A 24,219-nucleotide genomic window follows, 5' to 3' on the forward strand; every position below is an offset into this window, starting at 1 on the left:
GCACATGGACAAGCAAGTCTAGGAGTAATTAAGATTACCAGAAACAATTTGGCATTCCCTCTAACTCCCTCGTCCTTGTCCCAGTCACTACCAAAGCCCAAATTCAGACTTCCGAGCATGGCCAAACTGGAAAGACACAGCAAAAGTCGATCTTCAACTCCTCCAAGACCATCTCCTGCCAGAAGCAGGGGCTTAGTCAAAGAGGTGTAAATACCAATAACAGAAGGAATTATAAATGTCCTTCAAAAATAAATGACCATCAGCCAATATCTGGGTGACATACTGAAACAGGATAAGTAAATCTCATGATAAAGGAAATAAAAAGATATAGTACACACTCCAGCCTCGGAGAAAGGTTAGAGGCTAGCCCATCCAGGCCTCATGTTTAAAAACCGGAAGGCACAGGGGGAAATAATCTCAAACCGGGCAAACTCAACCAGACCTCAAGAATCGTTTGAGCAGGAACCAAAATAAGAGTGTAAGAGGACACAAACCTGTGAAACAATTAATTAGATAATGCATTCATAAAGTCGAAGGAGGCCACAATTAGGTGCTTGCACTAAGCCAAGAAACAAAGAAGGACTTCTGGCCAGGAGGTATTGCCAGCATGAACACCTAGGTATACAACAACCAATAACAGGTCTTTCACAAATTGAAACCTAGTGGAGTAGATCAAGCACTTTCATCTTGAAACAGGCGAATCAACTGAACCGTATGAAAATGGAACAGAACTAGCACAAATGTTGATAAGTCCTCCTACATAAACAGCACTTCAAGGGGACTGAACAGCTGCGCCCCAACAGTGGCTTGAGGTGGTCAAATAAGGGACATCCATTTTCAACAAATAATGGATCCTGGACAGAAAGACAATTATGGAACTGGAGAGGAGGAAATACAGGCACCAAACAACCATGTCAAAGAGGATCAGTACCCTGAAACCAAGAGGTCCAAGATGGAAGGAGAAGAAACTAACCGAAGAATCATACCTTGATCACCAAAACAGAGCCAATTCAATTTCTCCATGGAAGAAGTGAGTTAAGATGAGGCTATGCACCATAACATGATACAGACTCCAGAATAACATAGGAATACATAGGCATGCAACGCAATAACATAACCTGAATATAGGTGGATTCAACGAGAAGGTAGGAAAGGAGAGTGAGTTAATGGACCAAAATTAATAAATAAAAATAAAGTACACAGTAATGACTCTTAAAAAAAAAAAAAAAAAAAAAAGTAACTAAGAGCCTGAGTTAGATCTTGGAAGACTGTTTACTCCATCACAGCGGTGACTGATATTCCATCCGCCGCAATGTAAATTCCATTATATCCTATGGGATTTAGATATCGGTGGACGGGTTTCTTCATCACAACGGTGATGGATATCCCATCCTTCACTGAACTTCCAATTCTTTCATTTAACTTTGCTTGTACCGTGGAAACCAACATGGTCTCCTGCACATAACAAATCTGACCTGCCTTTTTCCCCCAACCATCAATCAAGTTATCTACAAGCAGACTTTTGTCAACAGAATGCCACAAAAATGGCAAGTACAGATCAACATCACATTCTCGGTTTTTGCACACTCTAAAATGTTTTTGCTAGTCTCCAAGTTTCAACATTGAAAGTAAAAAACCCACAAATAATCTTACCTTCTTGAAGAAAAAATGATTAGCCAGGTGATTTAATACCATTGGGTTACTGGGATCAATTGTGTAGGCTCTAGAAAGAAGCTGTACACCATTTTTGATGGAATCAGCCTGAGGGAAAACATGAAAAATAGCAAATGTTATTAGAGGGCCACATATATGTTTACAGATAAACTGGCATGACCTACGCGTAAAGAAAAGTCAAACATACCAAAATAATAAACAATTTTGTAAATTTTAAACAAAAACAGCATTGCATCACTAGGAAAATGTGTCTATGAACAAGAACCAGGAAATATTATTAGCAACAGCTGATTTTATTGGAAAAAATATCCCTGTAAAAGTTTTTTGCTGTTTTTGGGATTGACGGGTGCCTTTATTAAACTCCTTCACCTTTACATTTCATCCGATTTTATCAACAGGTTTACTATTTAACTTATTCATAAACATTCTAAAGAGAACTCAGAGTAGAATGTAAAAAATATTTTTAAACAAAACAAAATTATGTATCGTCTTGCAGAAAGGTAGAAAAACTTAGGAAAATGGGAAACCCATTAAAATGTCTAAACTGCTGACAAACATCATTTCGATGGCCATGGTGATGATCACACTATTCGATTTCGTATTAGCCAACATAAATGCCCTCACTAACATGCCACATGTTAGTACAGGCTAAGAAAACCAACATAATGATCATGTAACTTAACAATTCAAGGGGTGGTTTAGCTGGCATCAACAGTCATCCAGATTAATTTTCAGTTTTGGAATATAAAAATTCACTACTGTTATCAAACAATGCAGGCTAATTTTTTGCAATTGTAAATCACTCACATATGCGTTTACTATGAAGTCTTGATAGATATATACATACTACAATGAGGAACCAGTTCATCACCACTTTCAGAATGCCGCTTTCTATCAAGTCACTTTTACACTTCAACTGTGGACAGTATCCAAATGGCTTTTGGCTATGTTTGCAGTATACAAATGCCACAAACATACAAGTAAATATTTTTAAATATCCTGTTTTTTCCCCATTTAACACTGGCTGGCCACACATACATGGAGAACCCTGAGTTCTGAATGAACACCAACATCAATAAAGTCAGGGTTACAACGCACTGATAAATACTAATCTGTAACAAGCATTGAAAATGCAATAGGTCTCGCAATAGAAGAGTTTGACCTTTTGGTTTTGCAAATGGGTGAGTGGCGTTGCGTGGGTGAGTGGCGTTGCGTGGGTGAGTGGCGTTGCGTGGGTGAGTGGGGTTGCGTGGATGAGTGGGGTTGCGTGGATGAGTGGGGTTGCGTGGATGAGTGGGGTTGCGTGGATGAGTGGGGTTGCGTGGATGAGTGGGGTTGCGTGGATGAGTGGGGTTGCGTGGATGAGTGGGGTTGCGTGGATGAGTGGGGTTGCGTCGATGAGTGGGGTTGCGTCGATGAGTGGGGTTGCGTCGATGAGTGGGGTTGCGTCGATGAGTGGGGTTGCGTCGATGAGTGGGGTTGCGTCGATGAGTGGGGTTGCGTCGATGAGTGGGGTTGCGTCGATGAGTGGGGTTGCGTCGATGAGTGGGGTTGCGTCGATGAGTGGGGTTGCGTCGATGAGTGGGGTTGCGTCGATGAGTGGGGTTGCGTCGATGAGTGGGGTTGCGTCGATGAGTGGGGTTGCGTCGATGAGTGGGGTTGCGTCGATGAGTGGGGTTGCGTCGATGAGTGGGGTTGCGTCGATGAGTGGGGTTGCGTCGATGAGTGGGGTTGCGTCGATGAGTGGGGTTGCGTCGATGAGTGGGGTTGCGTCGATGAGTGGGGTTGCGTGGATGAGTGGGGTTGCGTGGATGAGTTGCGTTGCGTGGATGAGTTGCGTTGCGTGGATGAGTTGCGTTGCGTGGATGAGTTGCGTTGTGTGTGTGAGTGGCGTTGCTGTGTGTGAATTGCTGGTTGGGGGAGTGGGGGGGGTGGGCGGGGGAGCAGCAGGCAGATGCGAGTGGAGCGCGCGCTGGAGAGGGAGGGGTGGGAGGACTAGGCAGCGGGAGAGAGGGAGAAAGGAGTGCACGTGCATATAGCAGGACTGGGACATTACATTGTGAGCTGCACATTTGGTAAAGATGTATCTTAAAATATTTTTTCTCATGTAGCCCTTTTATTTATATTACGGCGAATATGTGCACCGCATGCTGTAAAATACTATTTTTGCACTTGATAATGTTGGACTTCACACTGTTGGCTAATAATGAAACACTTATGTGCTTGCATAACAGCCAGTTGCCTTGCCCGTTAATTCTGGTCGTTTGTTAGGAACGTCCGGGATGCATTTGTGCACAATTAATATTTTAGCACTCATTCATTAGGTAAGGGACACTACCGCAGTCACTGGAAACACGACACAAGGGAAGCGGAGCCTGTTCTCTGCTGCTGTACAGTGCTTTCACATTTGTGCGAGGAAAAAAAAACAAGGGGGCAGGGAGAGAACAGACGAGTGGAGGGAGGGAAGGGGTGTGCGGTGAGAGAAAGGGGAGAGCGGACAACTCAGAGGTAAGGGACAGAGAGAAGTAGAGAACGGAAAAAATATGGAAAGGAGGAAACACGGGGAATCGAGAGGGAAAGAAGAGATGGCGAAGCAGAGGGAAGGGGAGAGAAAAAGGTGAAGTAAGAGGGATAGGGAGAGACAAGGAGGGCATTAATGTGGGGAGGGGGAGGAGAAGTGCGACACGGCCGCAGCAGGGGGCGGAGCGGGGAGAGCGGCAGGGGCTTTTGAAGTGAAGCTAAGTGAAGCTAAGCTTCACTTCAAAGGAGTGGGAGGAGTGCTGCTGGGGAACAGATGGCGATTTGATGCTGTGCACGCGCATTTTAGGTCAATGCGCTTGCGCATTGACCTAAAAGCGCACGGGCACAGCACCAAATCGCCAGTCTAGGCAAACCTTGGGTAAACCTTGTTTAAGCGCCTATAGTCTCGCTTCTCTCAATGCGCATGCGCATTGATAGGTCACGAGACCTAAAAATGGAAACTCTCACCTGCAGATCTAGGAGAAATACAACAAATTTACTCTACATACACTCCACTCACTCCACCAAATCCTGGCTCCCAGTAGTACAACTACCACCACCTAGTGTTGGGGTTGGCATTTAATGATGCAATGGGACAGTGATTGACCCTTCACTACATGCTACCTGCATGGCAATGTCTCCCTTTCACTACTACAACTGCAAGACTGCTATGTAGGACTGACATTATGTGTAAGACGTCCTCTTAATCCTAGAATTAATGATCCTTCCTCATCTCCGTAACCATCCCAGTAACAGCTAACAGAACAAACATTTTAGTTTTATTCCACCACAAACTATGTCAGTGTTGTCCTTCATTCCCCTCTGTTCCAACTCCGATTTCATATAGGAATTCTAACCTGTACTCTTGTTCTGCCATTGACAAAGGGAACAATCTGAGCATGCACCTATATCAGACCTCAACTACAACTACAGCTTCCCTCAATCATGCTAGAAGGGGAAAGACATCTTTCCCAGAGCACCAACATGGCTTTTTTCATAATAGTTCAATTTTGAGTCTCAAAGGCAAAAACCCAATTCAGGAACCTGCTTAAAGACAATCACTCTAAAAGACTATTGGCTTTTGAGCTATAAACCATAATGACACCTGTGAATCATATATTGTATTTTATGTAGTTTAGCCTTAACTCGACACACTGACTCAGCTCAAGACAGTGTTAAAGTTTTTTAAATGACAAAAACCTATTTAGACACCTCAACCTCAGTACCATAACATATTTACCTACTGCACAATGAGAAGTGGAGATAAGGAGTTACACAGTAGACTGGACACTGAGAAAGCCAAATATCACTGGAGTTTATTAGTATGTAATAGTGTGACTTGAATCAAAAGGCCTAACATCAATTTTTGAAGCATATGCTTTCTGGCTCAAAAATGGAGGTAAGTAGTGGAGTGTCTGCTTCCTTTTTAGGTCGAGCCTGGAATTCGCATCCAAAGGATGCGTCCAGGTGGAGACTTATAGCTAGCTGACTCGGGGGAATGAAGGACAAGAAACTGCCACGCGCTTCTCTTCGGCTGGATTACACTGCGTGCACGCGCACCCACACTCACGCATGCGCACATCACAGATACACGCATACGCAGCAACACGCATACACAGGCACACACACACACACACACACACCCTCCCGTCGCCGGCGCACCTACACACACTAGCGCACCTACACGCACACACTTGCACGCCCCCCCACCACCCCGCTCACGTGCACACACACAGCCACGCACACACACCCCTCCTCTACTCCCCCCTCCTCACCACTACAGTAGACAGCGAGCTTGCCCTCCGCTGCTGCCGGTCCTCTGCTTTAATCCGACTCCCGACCGCAGCCTCACGTCATGCCTTTCAATCGTGCCCCACGCCGCTGCCCGCTCCCTGGCCACACACCGAGCAAGGTGTCTCCGCTCCCCGCCGCCGCCACCCACGCTGTAATAACGAGCCAGGAGGAGTCTCGTACCTGGTGACGCGCTCCTCCTGCCCCCACCGCAGCTTATTTTCAGTTTCTGCTCTCGCATTTCTTGTCCTCACCGCCCTACACGTAAGCCCCGCCCCCGTGCACCTCCCTCCCCTGGGCTTTCACTTGTTGATATTTGCCAATGAATTCTGGCCTTTGAACACTTTTAATTGAGTTAGGCTTGAGGTGTGTTATGCAGATTTGTGGCGCGCAATACTACCTGTGAGGGTGTCCTGGTGCCATAGTGCAGCCTAATGAGCATTCAAACATACTTTCCCCCTAAAGGTAAAACTACCCGTATGCCTCGATCATGTAAACTCCCCCTCCCAATCTCGTCTGTAGAAAAGCGCTGCAGCGGGCTGATTTGGCTCTGGCTGCTCGCACGTGGGAGAGCACTCATCTGAGCCAAGTCTGTGTCAAGCCGCTATTGTTTTTAGAGCTTATCACAGTTGGCCTTGGAAGAAAGAGGGGGCGGTATCCACAAAGGCGCAGAAAGAACCGGTATGCAAATGAGTCAACGTGAAATCATGAACCTCCCTTGCTGTAATAAGCAACAGCTTGTTGTCAATAGTCATTTTCACATCATCCTTCGCGATGCGAGGGTTACTCACAGAGCCCTCGCCCCACCTCCCACATCAGCCCCGCCCGTACCTGTGGGTACAGTAAATAGCTGCTGATTGCTGAGGCCTTGGCACTGACAGCTGCCTCACCTGTCCCAGGCCTGGCTTCGGTGTGCCCTGGCCAGGCCTGCAGCTGCAGGGACGCATTTGGACGATGACTGCTCACCATCCGTGGCCCTTTCCCCGCCCGCATAGGTTTTCATCTTTTATTTTCCACGTATTTAATCCTGCGCCTGCTACACTTGTTAGTCAGTTCACGTTTGGGTGATAGATTTCTGTGTGTGTGTGTGTGAATGAGTCAGGCAAGTTGGAACACGGATTAATAAAAGATCCAGCTGGGCAAAAAACGAATATTAAAGATGGATTTGTGGCTCGTATTGCAAGCCCCATGCACTTCGCTGCTCTGGTATGCCACGAGCAGTGGAGCACAGAGTTACATTTCTACCCTGACTTTAGAGAGAAAAATGCAATTCAGTAAATTTGCAAATAATTGCTCTTCGATGCTCGTACCGATCATCTGTGAAGGGCACTACTGAACGCCACAGCTCCACTCGGCGCCACCACAATATCAATCTGTGCAACCATTCAACAACAACTTTTTAAATATGTTCTCTCAATGTTTCAAGCTTTATTAGAAATATGTCACAAAAAGATGTTAATATTTCACTTCTGTTCTTCGATTTTCGTCACAATAAAATACACTGAACATAATCTTCACAAGTTATTTACAAACGTTTAACCTATTGCCATTATAAATTACAATAACTTTTATTAAAGTACTAATTATTAAAGCAAATTAAAAGCCATTGTTATTTGTAATATCAATACATCTAAGTCACATAAATACAACACATATTGCATTACAAATGCTATAGGTGTCACATTTGCGAAAGTTATAACCATTGGCATTGTAAATGACAAAGCTATTAATTTTGCTATTTTCAAAACCAACACATAAATAACACATTTTTCATTTACAATATCAATAGCTCAAACTTTCCTAATGCGAGACCTATTGCATTGCAAATGCTTGTTTCTATTAGACAGATCTCTGTGGTCCAGAACAAAGGCAAACATTTTGCCCTTGAATCTCAAAAATAGATCAGAGTATAAGAACTTGTAGGCCAAGTAAGAGTTTCTATCCCTTGCAATCACCAACAGTTCTGTGCATAAGCATTTCTTCCTCACATTTGGTCATGCACTGTTGCACTACTGTGTACTTCATTAAAAACAAGTGCAAACTAAACAACATGTTTCTTAAATATACGCCATACAAAGAGTTGACACTAGTGTAAACTCACCTCTTTATTGTTGAGTTCCAGGACAGCTAATCCAACCAAGGCACCCACACACTTGGAATTAAGTTCAAGAGCCCTTCCGAATGCCAGGCGAGCCTTTTCCAGTTTATTCAGTTTTACAAAACAATGGCCCATTCCCAACCGGACTTCAGCTACAGGAACAGAAATTAGTTAAGAGTAGCAATCATATGTGCAAACTACGTATTGTAAACAATTACAGTACGTTTAGTGGTTTGATTTTTTTTTTTTTTACATTGGAAATAACACCATCTATTACTGATGACACTACCTAAACATCATTAAGAAGCAGGGTTAATGATACACTCCTAACACCCACTTGAGATTCAACAAATCCAAATATCAACAGGTTTCCTGAAACACAAGTTTCCAAAACTGAGCTGCTCTTTCTCAAGACACCAACTTACTTAACATGGTGTCTCAATGTATCTTAGGTCAGCTAATATTACCGGCAGCAGGGACAGAGAGCCACACACAATGATAAACCTCACACCATTATCCTAGCCAACTAGATTAAATCCTTTAATTCAACCATCTACCCAGGATCATTTGTTGGTGGGGTGTAGGAAAGTGCTACTTTTTAACAAGGTCATGCCCATTTCTTGCCTAGTAGCCGATGCAATGTGGACAGAAGTGCACTAGGTTTCTGCTATTCAGGTCCCCAAATGTTAGACATCTTTCCCTAAAACTGTACAATTGTTCCCCCTATTGGCAATACAATTAGCACTCCCCTGTAAGTCCCTAGTAAATAATGGTGCCCCTGGTACCTAGCAGAAGGAGGGTAAAGAGGGTCCCTAAGATCGGCAGCATGTATTGTGCCACCCTAAAGGACCCCTCAACACCAACATGGCAATGCAGGTTGCGAGCCATGGTGCAGAGAAAAGTGAAGACATGAAATATCACACCTCCAGTGTGCCATGCATACAGACACTACATGTAGTATAATAAGTATGTCACCCCTACAGCAGGCCTTACAGCCCTAAGACAAGATGCACTATACTACATGTGTGGTCAATTCTTAGATATTACATGTCAACAGGGAAGCCATTTTGAGTACATGTGCTGGACACTGGTATTTTCGAGTTCCCCAGCTACATGATGGCTTCAAGATGTTTGGTATCAAAGATCTTGTATTAATAAACCAACACAGATTCCAGGGATGGATTTATGATTATAAGCACACAGGGGACACCTTCGAGGTGCCCCTGAAATCCTACCGATTACTAGTGTGCTGGCTGACTGGTGTAGACCAGCCTGCCACCACAGACAAGTTTCTAACCGCTGCTCTCCGAGGGCATAAACGATGCCTGTTCCGGCCAGGAGTGTTATCACCTCCCCCAAGCAGGATGGCTAAGTGTTCAGCATATCAAAAGCAGGAGGCTTCAAATGTCTCTGTTGCCTTCGATATGCAACCCAAGGCTTCCCAAGACAGGGGAAATGCCACCCAGGCCCATTTGGCACAAGGACAGGTGGGGAAATTAGCTAGTCAGGAGGCATGTTCCCCTTTGGGGCAAGTACCACCCATAACCTGATGTGAACACGACTTTTATAATTCCACAATCTTAGTTTTGGTGGAATTAGGCTCTTTGGGTCAGGGTTTTGCCCACTTCACAAAGGAAGTGGTCATATAGAAGGTGTACACACGCTAAAGGTAAGTAGCCCATTGGCTACTACCCGTCATTCCGCTTAACGCCCCTAAATTGAGTATTTAGGTGGCACCCTGACAACAGGAACTCCGATCGACAGATCAAGCGAGGACAAAGAAGAGCTGCAATAAAGCTGATAAGTGAAGACTTGTGGTGGACTTTTGGCACCAAACCCTGCCTGCACCAGTCTCGACATTCGTGACCAGCGACTCGTCCTGCAGCTGACCAGCTTCCAAGAACTCCGGGAGACTGCCAGCCCTTCACAAATTGCCTGCAATCTCCATTGGTGTAGAGGACTCCTCCCCTGCAGTCCGCAGGTACCAAAAACACAAAGTCCGATTTACCGAGTTGCCGTTCCCTGGCCAGCATAACGCAGCAGTCTTCCAGGAAGAGGAATCTTTGCTCCTGAAGGACAGATCTGTCCTCCCACCAGATGAGAGGATACCAGAACCAACCAGTGACGTGCAGGAGCAATACCCAGGATACCAGACCACTTGCATTAAACAGAGCCTGTGAAAGTCCAACCCAGACTACCACAACACCAAGACAGAGCAGCCGTCAAGGGACGTCCGCATTGCAGCGACCCACTACCAGAGTGGCCCAGCTATCCAGATTCTGCACCCTCAACCAGCGTGACCAACAACCGCAAGGTCCTAGGATGCACAGAGTCCAGTCAACCTTTCAATTTGCACCTGAGCGCCTGTAGGAAGCTGTCTCTGTATATACTATACCAAAGTAAGTTATAGTCTGCAGAGAGTCCAGTGGAACACCAAAGGTAGGGAGAGGTAAAATTAGAGAATACCTTACCTCCATTTGTGGTAATGTGGATTGTGAGAAGGTGCCCTCTTTTGTGCATGGTATGACCCCACTTTTTACTGCATTTCTGATGTTCTTGGACTGAGTGTGCCTTTGGCTCCTGCTAATCAGGTACCCAGGGCCTATGTTCCTTTCCTAAAATTGCATTGAAGCCTAAACCCAATTGGCATCTCTGGCCACAAAGTGAAGAGTCGACATGGCACACATCCCTGTGTGCCTTGCCAACAAACCACCGCCCTGGCATACATCAGTCACCACCCTCTAGCTAGGTGCCCTATGCCAGTGGTGAGGGTATCGGTGCATGAGCCCTGAACCCCTACAGTGCCCAAGTCCATTCTTGGGCACTGTAGGTGCAGTGCTGCCATTAAGAGTATAGGGTGCTGGGAGTTTCTCATTACGAACTCCACAACACCATAATGGCTACACTGAAAACTGGGAAGTTTGGTATCAATCTTCTCAGCACATTAAACTCACCCTGATGCCAGTATGGGATTTAATGTAAAATGCACAAAAGAGGGCATCTTGGAGATGCCCCCTGACACTCGACCAACTCCTAGTGCCCTGACTGAGGGGCTGTTTAAGCTGCCACCAACAGACATGTTTCTGGACCCCTGTGTCGAGAGCGAGCAGCTCTCGGGGGCCTGAAACCATGCACATCCTGGGACGAGGTGCCAAGCCTCCTCCCCAGGATGGGCAGGGTTCACGAGCGGGGAAGTTTCAAAGTCATGCCGCCTTTGTGAGCTTCCCCAGACCATTTGCTGCTTTCAGCAACTGGTCCTCCCTGGTTCTACCCCCCACTTTGGCGGGAGAGACGGTGGGAAAAACAAGTGAGGGAAAGAGGTGTGCCCACCTCTGCCAACTCCACCCCTCAGGTGGGGGAGGAGAGGTGAGGCACTGAGTCCCCGCCATCTTGAGGATGGGGGACCCAGCCAACCAGGGACAGGCTCCTGCCCCCCTCCCACTGGAGGGTGGCATGATAGGGGGTGTACTCATCCCAGGGAAGGGACCTATTGGTCCCGCCCTTACCTACCTGTAACACCCCTAAATTAATATTTAGGGGGCACCATGAACCTTGCTTCCTCAGATCCAGACAAGAAAGAAGATAAGGACCGAAGTGCCGTGCAGAGCTAACAAGAGGGCGACGCCCACTGACTTGGCCCAAGCCCTACCGGCCTGTCTCCCCCCTCAAACCTGCTCCTGCTAAATCCAAGTGTCCTGCAGCCAGCAACCTCAAGAAACCCGGAGGAACAGAATAGAATAGAAACAGATTTGTAAAGCGCGTGGTTACCCGGGAGCGTCCCAGCGATATAGAGCAGAGAATACTGTGAGGGGAGTACTAAATTAGGAGTCCTGAGGAAAGAGAAAGGTTTTAAGAAGCTTACGAAACTTTGAGTGGCTGGGTTCAGTTCGAATCCTAAGAGGGAGTGCGTTCCACAGAGTCGCTGCATTGACAGAGAATCTACGTCCTCCTGTTCGAGCTCTCTTCACTCTGGGGACAGTGGCAAGATGCCCATGGTCGGATCGAAGGGCCCTGTTAGCCTTGTAAGGGCACACTAAGCTCCTCAAGATAGGGGGTCCCTTACCCTGTAGGGATTTGGGGACAATGCACAGGGATTTGAACTTTATCCTCTCGCGTATTGGCAGCCAGAGATCTTAGGGCAGGTCTAGCTGAGGACCTTGCAGATGAGCCTGTAAGCAGCCTGGCTGCAGAATTTTGAATCAATTGGAGCTTGTTAATGGTGGCTTCAGGTGCGCCCAAATAGAGGGCGTTACTGTAGTCCAACCTTGAGAGAATTAACCCTTGGATGAGAAGAACAATTGTTACTTACCTGTAAACAGGTGGTTCTCCAGTATTGGTGTCTTTCATAGATTCACATGCTTGAATATTCCCCGTCGTCGAAGTGGGAGTCCCACGGTAAATAAAATAGCAATAATGCTAAATATATATAAACATATATAAACATAATACAAGATAAAGAAAAGGAAATACAACTGAAATCCTCTAAAAACGATTCCTACATAGGAATGCATGGTAAAGAGAAAAACTATTTGTAACACATTAGTGTCATTATGTTAGTCCAAATTACAGCCAATCAGGCGCCAGCACCCTCTAGAACCTTCTCCTCAGAAGCTCAAGCCCTCAGATTTTCTACCGCACGACAGGGCTGGCTAAAGTCCACCTCCTTCCGGCAGGAAGTCCAATCCAAAATACTGGATATGCCATATGATGGGGAATCATTATTCGGATTCCATATCGATGACGCCCTTGAGTCCATTAAGAAGGACACCGATACGGCAAAGTCTTTGGGCACGTTGCAGTTTCGGAAGCAGTCCTTTCGAGGTGCGCGCGGACGCGGCACTTCTTCCAACGTTCGAGGTGGGCAACAATACCGCTCCTACAATCAGAGCGGCCAACGTTACACGCCCAATCAGCAGTCTCGTCAGCAGCCCTCCAGACCATACAGAGGAAAGTCTTCTTATCGTGGATCCAATCCTAAACGCCAATGACTTTTGTCACCCTCAAAGTGTTGGAGGAGGAATCTCTCGGTTTCACTCTCAGTGGTCCTCGATCACCTCGGAACGCTGGGTTTTGGACATTGTAAAACGGGGTCATACCCTGGAGTTTGTAGAGATTCCTCCTTGTACTCCACCTCGTGGCCCGCCTCCTCCACATCTCGAGGAGCTTTACCATCAGGTCCGTCTTCTTGTTTTAAAAGGTGCAGTCGAAGTGGTCCCGAAACATCAAAGAGGGAAGGGTTTTTACTCTCGATTCTTCCTCATCCTCAAGAAGACCGGAGATTGGCGACCCATTCCCAAGGCTCACTCCCTCAGCACCTTGGTTCAACAAATCCCTTTATGAGGAAAGGAAGCAGCTAAGATTCCTGGAGAAGCAATGGAGGCAATTGCCCTCCACTGACAATTTAGCAATGCTTCGCACAGCAAGATCCAAGTACCACAAGCACATCTTCCTTGAGAAAGCGACGCACTTCAAAACCCGCCTTGACTACGCCAAAAATAGACCCAAAAAACTATTCGATCTCATCAAGATTCTGAGCTGCTCTCCCCCAACTTCCAAGGTGGAGGATTCTACAAAGAGAGCAGCGGATTTCGCTATTTTCTTCGATGGAAAAGTGAAATCACTTGGGGATCAGGTCGCTCATCCTACACCTCCAGAGGAGCGCAAATCCTTAGCCATTTGGCAGAACTATGACCCCATATCTGAAGATGCCCTTCTCAAGTGCATACGCGAAACAAAGCCCTCCAACCATTCTCTTGACTCTATCCCCAGTGCCATTGCCTTTGACTTCTATACCCATTCCCTTTCCTATTGGACCACTCTGATCAACCTCTCCCTCTGGCAAGGCTCCCTTCCTGTCTCCTTCAAAACTGGGCAGGTCACCCCTCTGCTTAAAAAGCCCACTGCTGATGCGAATGACCTCAACAACTTCCGCCCCATCACTAACCTTCCCTTTCTTGCGAAGATCACAGAAAGATGTGTAGCAAAACAACTCTCGTCATATCAAGGACAATGATCTTCTTGACAATTGTCAGTCCGGCTTCATCCAAAACTGCAGCACTGAAACAGCCCTACTGCAAGTGGTTGATGATGCGCTGAGGATTCTCGACTCAGGGGGGGTCCTGTCTGCTAATTCTCCTTGACCTTTCTGCATCCTTCGACACTGTCAATCACAACACCCTCCTCAATATTCTTCAACAGAGAATAGGCATGGAGGGCACTGTGCTTAAATGGTTTGCATCCTTCCTCTCTGACAGATCTCAAATGATCAAAATAGCGAACAGTCTTTCTTCTCCTGTGGCGGTGGGTCAAGGTGTTCCCCAAGGCTCTATACTTGCACCCACATTGTTCAATCTCTACTTAGAACCACTGGGAAACCTCCTAAGCAAATCCGGGATTCACTATCATCTCTATGCAGACGACACTCAACTCTACCTCAAGGTTGCCTCCACTCATGATCTCTCCATCCTAAGATCTACTCTTGACTCCATTCCATTCCACTCTTGGTGTCATTCTTGACAAAAAACTCAATCTAACTCCCCACATCAATTCTATTGCAAAATCTGCTCGTTACCAACTGCGCCTTCTTTGGGGAATCCGTCGCTTCTTCCCGGAGCAGGACCTTATAACCCTGGTGCAATCGCTGGTCCTCTCCAGACTAGACTACTGCAATTCTCTTCTTACGGGCCTCCCCAAATCTCACCGGTCCCCACTTAAGTCTGTCTTCCATTCAGCAGCTCGTTTCATTTATGGGGCCAAAAGAAGCGATCACATCATACCGATGTTATGCACCCTCCGCTGGCTTCCCTTCGAGGCTAAAGCTATCTACAAGACCGCTTGTATCACCCACAAAGCCTTGCACTCCTCCTCTCCCCGCTACCTGGCGAATAAACTGAAACTCTCTGGAGGCTCTAGACCTTCACGCAATGCGGAGAATCTACTGCTTGAACCTCCCACTTTCAAGAAGGAAAGAACAATGGCCCAATCCTTTTCAGGCAACGCGGTGAGAATCTGGAACTCCTTTCCGGCCTCAGCTCCGGACCACCGCCTCCTCCCAGGCCTTCAAAAGGGACCTCAAAGTTCTCCTCCTCCAGAGACACCTCCAACAGTAATTCATGTCCTCTTGTTATTTGGAGGAAGACTTCCCACTACTGATAATTTCTACTTTCCATGACCATGGAAGTGCCTTCCCAGTGTATTCCTGTGGTTGGAGTGTCTGCCTTTTTGCAGTATTTTCCATGTACTTGTGTTTGGTGCCCTTTTGTAACATGCACACACCACTTTGCCCTTGTAACACACGGTTTGCTACCTCTCACATGTTTTTACCTTTGATACTTGCACAAGTGCCACCTTTGCCTACGTAACGCTTGTTCTTGTGCCTGAGTGTCTAGCACTTATTGCAGTATTATACCTCAAATTATACTTTGTTTTCTCTTGTAACTGCACACTTGTCACTTTTTCCTCTTGTGCACTTTTTACTACCTCATGTATTTTTGGTTGCTCACAATGTTTACTACCTCATGTATTTTGTTTGCTCACAATTGTCACTATTACCTTTACTAACTCATGTATTTTTGGTTGCTCACAATTTTTACTACCTCATGTATTTTGTTTGCTCACAATTATCACTATTACCTTATGTAACGTAACGTATGCTTTTGTAATCTGTTCTTTTGTAATGTTTCTCATTATGTTTCATTTCTGTTCCTATTGTGAAGCGCTCTGACGCCTTCGGGTAAAGTCCGCGCTATATAAAAATGCATCAATAAATAAATAAATTCTGGATTTGAGGGCTCTCAACCAGTTCCTGAAGTCCCAATCGTTTCACATGCTGACGTTACTGGAAATCCTGCTTCTTCTATCCAGCGAGGATTTCATGACCACCATAGACCTTCAAGACGCATACTTTCATGTCCCAACAATCCAACAACATCGCCAGTACCTGCGTTTCAAGGTGGGACCAATGCATTTTCAGATCAAAGTTCTGCCCTTCGGACTGCGATCAGCTCCTCAGGTGCACAAACAGCCAACGGTGCCTAACCAACCCTTAACTTCCCAACTTACCTCTCCAAGTGGTGGTCGCACCCAGAAGTCCTTCGTCTCCCTGCCTGCAGTGCTTTTGTAAACCGGAGGTTCTCCATAGAAAACAACAGGGCGCCCAACGTCAAAACATCACTTTGCACCCGGGCGCCCCTGTGCCGCTGAGGGTGCTCCTTTTGTGCTACTTTGCCCATTTGCCCTGACCTTAATCCTAGGAGCTTTGCTCCCACAACACAGGGGCCTGCTTGCCAGCAGCCACCAACCGGACGCCCCTTACACCCCATTGGATGACATTGGGCCTCGACACCCTGCACCCGGTCACACTAGTGCCGCTGATGGTGAAACAACAGTGCATCACTGACACTGGGGAAACCTTGAGTCTAACCCCAGAACCTTAACTCCCACAGTCAATTACTTACCTGTGAACCGTTAACTTGTTTTTCCTCCATAGGATAACATTGACAATTTTCTTCCAAAAAGTTTTTAAGTGTGGAGTTTTTAAATCTAAAAATATTCCTTAAAAACCACACAAATAACCAAAACGTATTTACTTACCTGTTTACAGGAAATGGCCTAGTGCTGAATTCAGGTACCCAGCACGGAGTAAAAAATGTAACTTACAAAGTAACTTACCTGTAATTTACGGAGAAAGCAAATACAGTACATTGAAATTAATAGGCTAAGTGTTGCATCCTACTGCATCCCCTGCAAAATTAAACAAAGTACAATTTCTATTGCATTTTCAAACTGTTCTATATCCAGTAACTTATTACTGAATAGTATTTAATGCTTACCTGTTCCAGATGTGCTTGGTTCTAAAAACAAAACAAACGTATGTATTTGTATACAAACACCATTGGCCTAGAGTTCAGTTATTGAGTGTGTGAATTAATTTGATGACTGAGTGTGTAATCAAATGCTTAACACTGTCCTATGATACTGCCTTACTGCTCGACCACTCTACCACAATGAGAGTAAGGTTCTATCTAACTTTAATCTCTGCCTACCTCTGGGGTCACCTGGACTCTATACACACTATACCTCATTTCATTTTGGTGTAGTACATATAAAGCCAGTTTCCTACATGGGTGAACAGTAAGGCTTTATCAGAGGGTAGTGTTAAGCATTTATTGTAAACACTCGGGCACAAAATGATGTCACACACTCAAAGACTGAACTCAGACCAATTTAATTTGTACACAATTATTATTTAGTTATTTTATTTCCAGAACCAGGCCAGGCCTGGTGCAGGTAAGTAAAATAACACTTTGCAGGTATATTGCAGTTGAAATACAATTGAAATGCAGTTGGTTTGGTTACAGGTAAGTCACTGGTTGTAAAGCAGTTTGAATTACTGGTCAGTTACTTTTCAGATTACTCTGTACATTATTTTTTAGATTAATTGTTTAAGTTACTTTCTCTACTCAGTGCGAAATATGCCTAGATATGAAACTGTGACATTTCATAGAAGAAAGTTAAATAAATCAGTTTTTGTACATTTGCAGTTTTTCAAGGTTTCATACAAACCAACTCCATACTTAGAAGAATTTTCAAAGAAAAGCAGTTAATGCAATCCTATGGGAGGAAATGAATTTATAGGTTTACATGCAAGTACTTGGTTGTGGTAGTTGGGTTTCTGGGGTTAGAACTAGGGTTCCCCCAGGGTCGAGGAGGCACTCTAAAAGCACCCTCTGCTACACCAGGGAGACCGGGTGCAGAGTGCTGAGGGCAAAGGGGGATCCAGTTTAGCACACAAGCTACACCCACTGCAGCACTGGGGCGGCCGGGTGCAAGGTGCTGTTTTGGCATCGGATGCCCTGTTTTCAGTGGGGAAGTGGGGATAGTGGGGATTGATGGTTTTGTATTTTAGCTGCGGGCTCGGTCCAGGAAGTCTCCCAGGAGGAACCAACAGCTGGGCAGGTAAGTTGGGGGGCTCTGGAACATAGGTGCACCTCGGGTTCTCTTCTCCAGGGAGCGAGCAGGGCAGTTGGATGCAGGGGTGACTTTTGAGGTCAGATTTCACCGTACCCGGCCACTCGCTTTTAGGGGGGGGGGGGGGAGAGAAAGTGCCATGCCCCCACTTTTTAGGTTTCGCTGGAGGGCGGAGCTGTAAGCTCCGCCTCCAGAGAAATCTGTAGTTTCTAGTATGGGTGACTTGAACACGCCCCTCTGCTTCATTGGCTAGCTCCATAAATGGAGGCTAGCCATTGGAACAGAGAGGCGTCCGTCATGGCCGGACCAGATTCGGGGGCGTTCTCGAGAATCTTTGGCTTTTGGCTACGTCATGCTACGTCAGCCAAAAGCCGGGAACGCCCCCGAATCTGGTCCGGCCGTGCCGTGCTTGCTGCTGTCCTGCCTTGTAGTTTCATTTTAGTTCATCGGTAGCCTTTATCCGTGGTGCTTTTGTCGTCCTTCTTTTGTGTTCACAAACGCCTCCTACCTTCCACTTCCTGTATGTGTTCAGCTGGAGCAAACTCTCGCGAGAGCAGTTAGTTTTGGTGAGAGCTGTAGCTGTGCCGGGTCGGATGTTTCAAGCTCAGTGTTGCTGCTCGGCAGCAGCGTGTGTGCATCGCCTATGAAGTGCTGGCGGCAAATGCAGAATAACAGGAAGACAGGGGTTCTTTTAGGCGCACTAGTGTGCTCAGTTCGTAGCAACTTGGGTGACCGCTATTGTGTTGAGAGGGACATTTAGTACCCTAGAGTTGCCCGGTCCCCGGTGAGCCGCCACCATGAGCGGGCGGCGGGTGTGCCAGAATTGCGGCTGTGCTGATATAGACGTGGACCAGGCCCGCGGAGATGCTGTGTGCACGGGCTGTGGCTCTGTTTTGGAGGACAACATCATCGTGTCCGAGGTGCAATTCGTGGAGAACAGTGGGGGAGGCTCCTCAGCCGTGGGACAGTTCGTATCATCAGACGGTGAGTGCTGAAGTCTTCCTATTCGAGGGATTTAGGGACATGCCATAATTCAAGGAATTGTAGCACCCTTTCGTATGTATGCACGTTAATTCGCTGCACACATGGACGACACATGAAGGGTGTGTATGCATGCAAAGATGTCAATTGAGCCCATCCTTGAGGCACGTGGCAAGTGTGTATGTAAACACGGATTTCACATCCTCCGTAATCATAAAACACAATTGTGGCATGGACAGACATGCTATGTCGCATTATCTTCACGTAGTAAAGAATCAAGTTTCCGTGTTCTGTATACAAGTTGAAGATCACTTACACAGAGGTCCTGGACAAGCAATATAGAAACATGCACGTTTTCTACATCACAGTCAAGAAAGGCAGTGCCAGCAAACTGACTCACTACATATCCTCTGCAATCTGAATGCAATTGATATGTACAGTGTGCATGTAAACAAACATACATTATATGTGGGCGAGACACTGACAGCTAAAGCCTGAAGCTTGGCTCAGCTCGAGGTCTTGTTGGACCCTCGAGACCTTAACGGGCCAAACTTTCATACTGCTTGGGTCTTCCTGCCTCCCTCTATCTAGGATGTGGCGTTACTGCCAAGCAGTTTCGAGAGTCTGCTTCTGCTCAACATCCTGAGTTTCTGGTCAAATCACTTTATCTTCTCCTGCCTATAAACCATGAACATGACTGTATTTTAGTTAACGCTAATTTAAAGCGCTCCAAGTTCACGCTATATAAAAATTGCAGAAAATGCACAAAGGTAAACAAAAAAAAGCAAAGCCTTAACAAGTGGAAAGACAAATAGATACCCATTTCCTGGCTGATTTGTGCAAAGTAAAACGAGAAACCCTGAATAAAATGTGTCTCCCCGCTTACATTGTGTGATCTCAGGCAAATATTTTATTTAACTAAAACGTTTTACAAAAAGTTCTTTCAAGTATGTGAGTAAAGAATACCAGTTGAACAAAACCTAATTTCTTGATTTAATAGACTATAATGTTGCTCTATAACTATCTGGGTTACTTAGTGTTTATCTGAAAATTGTCTTGCCTCTTAGTATGCCAATGGTTCATGTTTAAAAACTATAATTTTTAATGAATACTTCTCTGCTATATCGGGATTTATTAATGTCAAAGCTTCAAATTTTGAGGAAATACACTTCCTTGAATTTTGAAAAGGCCTTATCATATTTTTCATGATTTTTGTTATGTGGTTTACATAGCAAACCTTTTCATGCCTCTGCTCGTGCATGGTCTCCAAGATCCAAGCCAGACCCTTGGCTTGTCTCTCCCTGTAAACCTCTTGTCTCGCCCACCTCTAATATACATAGCCTTTCCCTAGCTCTCACTGAATGTAGGAAGGATCATTGGAATTATGCATTGGTGTTGACTAGATTTAGTGCCAAGAAGAGAGAAAGTATGAGGAACCCATTGTAGTCATGTTAGATTGCTATTTGTTATTTTAACACACAGTACTGTATGGAACACCACTCGAAACCTAGCAACAGCTTTAAACAATTTATAGGGGATAATGTGTTCACTTAAAATCATGCATGTGTGCAGCCGAAGGGTCAGCTTTTAACCCATACATAAGGCAGCCTGGGAACAATGATACTACTATGAATGCAAGTTCAGCGAACATCACTAAAGACAGCGGGGCACCTAGGCTGCCCTAGTGGCATAAACAAGGCAGGATATAAACCGCATGCACAATGGCACTTCACTTATTCTAATTACGATTGATTTTAGAACACTTAGCACCTTATAATAAATTTGAACTAGTCAATAGAGTCAATTTTATTCATTGCTTTTTACGTGTTTCACGAAATTATTGTATGTAATATTTTGATGGTTTTTATTAACTTATATTAATAAAAAGGTTGATTGGAATGAAACTGCAACACAAAGTAGTTGTGCTCATAAGGTTTGTTCCTTTTTAGATGCAAAAAGCATTTTTGTTCAAATTTACAAATTGTGTCGGATGGTAGATTAGTGCATTATGTAGAAAGTGTGGTAAATTGTATGTACAACTCACTTCCATTAGCTGCACCGTCTGAAGACTACTTATGCATGACCTGTATGTAGCTAAAGAAACCCTGATTTTTCATCAATACACTGAAGTCCCACAGCACATATACGATGTACACCGAACACCAGAGCCAGGCTTACTATTCTGCTTCCATGGAGGAAAAGTAGCACTTGGGAAATGTAAATATATAACCATCTTTGGCGAGGACAGGTGGCATATGGGCCCTGTGGATAGAGACACAAGGCTCAGAGGCCTGTGCATTTTTGGGATAACCGGACGTGAGAGACAAAGTTTGCAGTTAGTGAGTGTGATTGTCTTGAGCCTCTAGCCCTGATGATAGCTATAAGAAAATTTCTGCTTTGATAGATATCTGATAATTTCACTTTTCAAAGCCATTCATAGTTAAAGAAGCGAGAGAATGAAGGGAAGACAAGAGAGCGGGGGGGGGGGGGTGTTTGTCCAAATTATATTTAAAAAAAAGTCTGGTAAAGCCAGTCTCAGTGGTTCCTGCCCACTTTAACACCTTATTGAGCGATGCATTTGGAAGTGTTGGTGTTTGTCCATTAACCATATTCAGAAATACTTGATCTTGGTGCTTCTGGAGAAATCATGTTGGGGTATCAAATCGTATAAAAATAAGTAGAGGTGTCAAGCTTGGTTGTGTTTTTAGGTTTCGCCTGGCGTCCACTGCGCAGCAGTGTTCACGCAGGTGAAATCTTTTGAGTTTCAGTATGGGGCTTTAACCCGCCTCTCTGTTCCATTGGCTAGCTCCATAAATGGAGGCTAGCCATTGGAACAAAGATGCGTCAGTCATTGTCCGAGCAGATTCGTGGGCGTTCCGGCGATTTTTTTCGCTCTACGCCCTTTTAACAACGCCGTCATGTTTTGGTCTTTTTCGAAGTGTCTTTTGCCGGAGTGGGCTGCGCGATTGTCGTCTCCGTGGCTTCTTTCCGTCTTGTTTTTTTGTTGTCGTCTTTGTTTTCCGTCTTTGCGTGGCTCGTTGTCGTGTCTGTTTTCCATCTTTGCCTGGTATGTATGCTCCTGTTTTTGCATTTAAGGTAAACTCGTGGCTGTCGTCTTTGTTTTCCGTCTTGTGTGCGAGAGCTCCTCACCCACCTCCCCTCTCATTCCTTGTGTGCGAGAGCTCCTCACCCCCCTCCCCTCTCATTCCTTGTGTGCGTGAGCTCCTCACCCCCTCATTGCTTGTGTACGTGAGCTCCTCACCCCCTGCCCCCTCATTGCTTGTGTGCGTGAGCTCCTCACCCCCTCGTTGCTTGTGTGCGTGAGCTCCTCACCCCCCCTCGTTGCTTGTGTGCCTTTAAGATCTAAAACCAATGCAACCCCTGTCTCACAAGTTTATTGAACATAAATGCCATCCGCCCTAGTTACATCTGATTACCTAGTCCATGCTCGTTGTAAATTTAAGCTATTTTTATGAGGATGTGGATTGAACAACAATACCTATCGTGGAGCATCAAGTATATTAGTTTAATCAGATGTAGGGGTGCTTGTTATTAACAAATCTGCATCCTTTTCAGCACAGGTCAGCCTAGTGGAGGTAGGTAAAGTCTGTGAGAAAAGTGAAATTGTTAAAAGCGCTGTGGTTGTTGGTTAAGTGCCATTGTCTTTTGTTTTTGTTGCTGAAGATGCATGGTGGAATAAACTGCTTCATTTCGAAGTGGTCACGGTGATAATTACTTCCCGTTTTTTTATTGAAAGTAATGGGTTTGCTACTTTAGGGCCCGGCTACCGTTCTAACTTGCTGCGAGTATACTTTAAATCCGTGATACTCAATGTACGGCCCATGGGGCCGCTTGCGTCCAACTTGACCTTTACATGCGGCCCCTCCTTGTAAACAGCAGCAGTGTGTGGGGGGGGGCTTGCAGTGTGTGGGGGGGCTTGCAGTGTGTGGGGGGCTTGCAGTGTGTGGGGGGGGGCTTGCAGTGTGTGGGGGGGGGGCTTGCAGTGTGTGGGGGGGGGCTTGCAGTGTGTGGGGGGCTTGCAGTGTGTGTGGGGGGCTTGCAGTGTGTGTGGGGGGTGCTTGCAGTGTGTGGGGGGGCTTGCAGTGTGTGGGGGGGCTTGCAGTGTGTGGGGGGCTCTGTGTGGGTGTGTGGGGGGCTCTGTGTGGGGGGGCTCTGTGTGGGTGTGTGTGTGGGCCTCTGTGGGTGTGTGGGGGGGCTCTGTGTGTGTGTGGGGGGCTCTGTGTGTGTGGGGGCTCTCTGTGTGTGTGTGGGGGGGGCTCTGTGTGGGTGTGTGTGTGTGGGGAGGGCTCTGTGTGGGGGCTCTCTGTGGGTGTGTGTGTATGGCATTTGCGAGAGATTAAGCTATTGGCATTGTAAATGACAATGCCATTTATTTATCTGTTTTCAAAACCAACACATAAATAAAAATGTTGTCATTTACAATGCCAATAGCTCTAACTTTTGCAAAGGCGAAACCATTGCATTGTAAATGCTTGTTTCTGACTGCTGATGTGCTTTGACTGAGTGTGCCCTGGGCTCCTGCCAACCAGGTACCAAGGGCCTGAGTTCTTTCCCTGAAAACTGTGTTGAAACAAAACCTAATTGGCATCTCTGGCCACCTATCAGCCCCTAGTAAATGGTACCCTAGGTACCCTGGCCAGGGCATGGTGACCAGAGAAGACCCCCAAGTCCTGCAGCATTTATTGTGCCACCCTTAGGGGCCCTGTACCTTGGTACCCACACACTGCTTTTGCAGGGTGAGTGCCTAGGTACAGAACTAAACAAAGAGTCGACATGGCACACATCCCTGTATGCCATGCCCACAAACCCACTGCCCTGGCATACCTCAGTCACCCCTCTAGCAGGGTGCCCTATGCCAGTGGTGTGGGCACCGGTGCATGAGCCCTGTGCCCCTACAGTACCCAGGGCCATTCCTGGGCACTGTAAGTGCAGTGATGCCATTAAGAGTATACGGTGCTGGGAGGTTGTCATTACGAACTCCACAGTACCATAATGGCTACACTGAAGACTGACAAGTTTGGTATCAAACTTCTCAGCACATTAAACCCGCACTGATGCCAGTGTGAGATTTAATGTAAAATGCACCAGAGGGCATCTTAGAGATGCCCCTGAAAACCTAACCTACAATCCATGTCTGGCTGAGTGGCTGCAGAGACTGCCACGCA

The 24,219-nt window shown here is 46.1% G+C and overlaps 1 protein-coding gene across 1 annotated transcript in view; it reads right to left on the bottom strand.

Annotated features, from left to right (window-relative positions):
- Window positions 1-24,219, bottom strand: part of CTR9 (CTR9 component of Paf1/RNA polymerase II complex) — a 263,261-nt gene that overhangs the window by 191,799 nt on the left and 47,243 nt on the right. Inside the window, exons 6-7 of the mRNA XM_078680945.1 lie at window positions 8,087-8,235; window positions 1,654-1,761 (exon numbers count right to left, since the gene is read on the bottom strand). Of these exons, the coding sequence (XP_078537071.1) occupies window positions 1,654-1,761; window positions 8,087-8,235 (257 nt within the window). The remainder of the gene's footprint in view (window positions 1-1,653; window positions 1,762-8,086; window positions 8,236-24,219) is intronic.

This window comes from Lissotriton helveticus, chromosome 3_1 (genome assembly GCF_964261635.1).
Source record: "Lissotriton helveticus chromosome 3_1, aLisHel1.1, whole genome shotgun sequence".
NCBI lineage: Eukaryota > Metazoa > Chordata > Amphibia > Caudata > Salamandridae > Lissotriton > Lissotriton helveticus.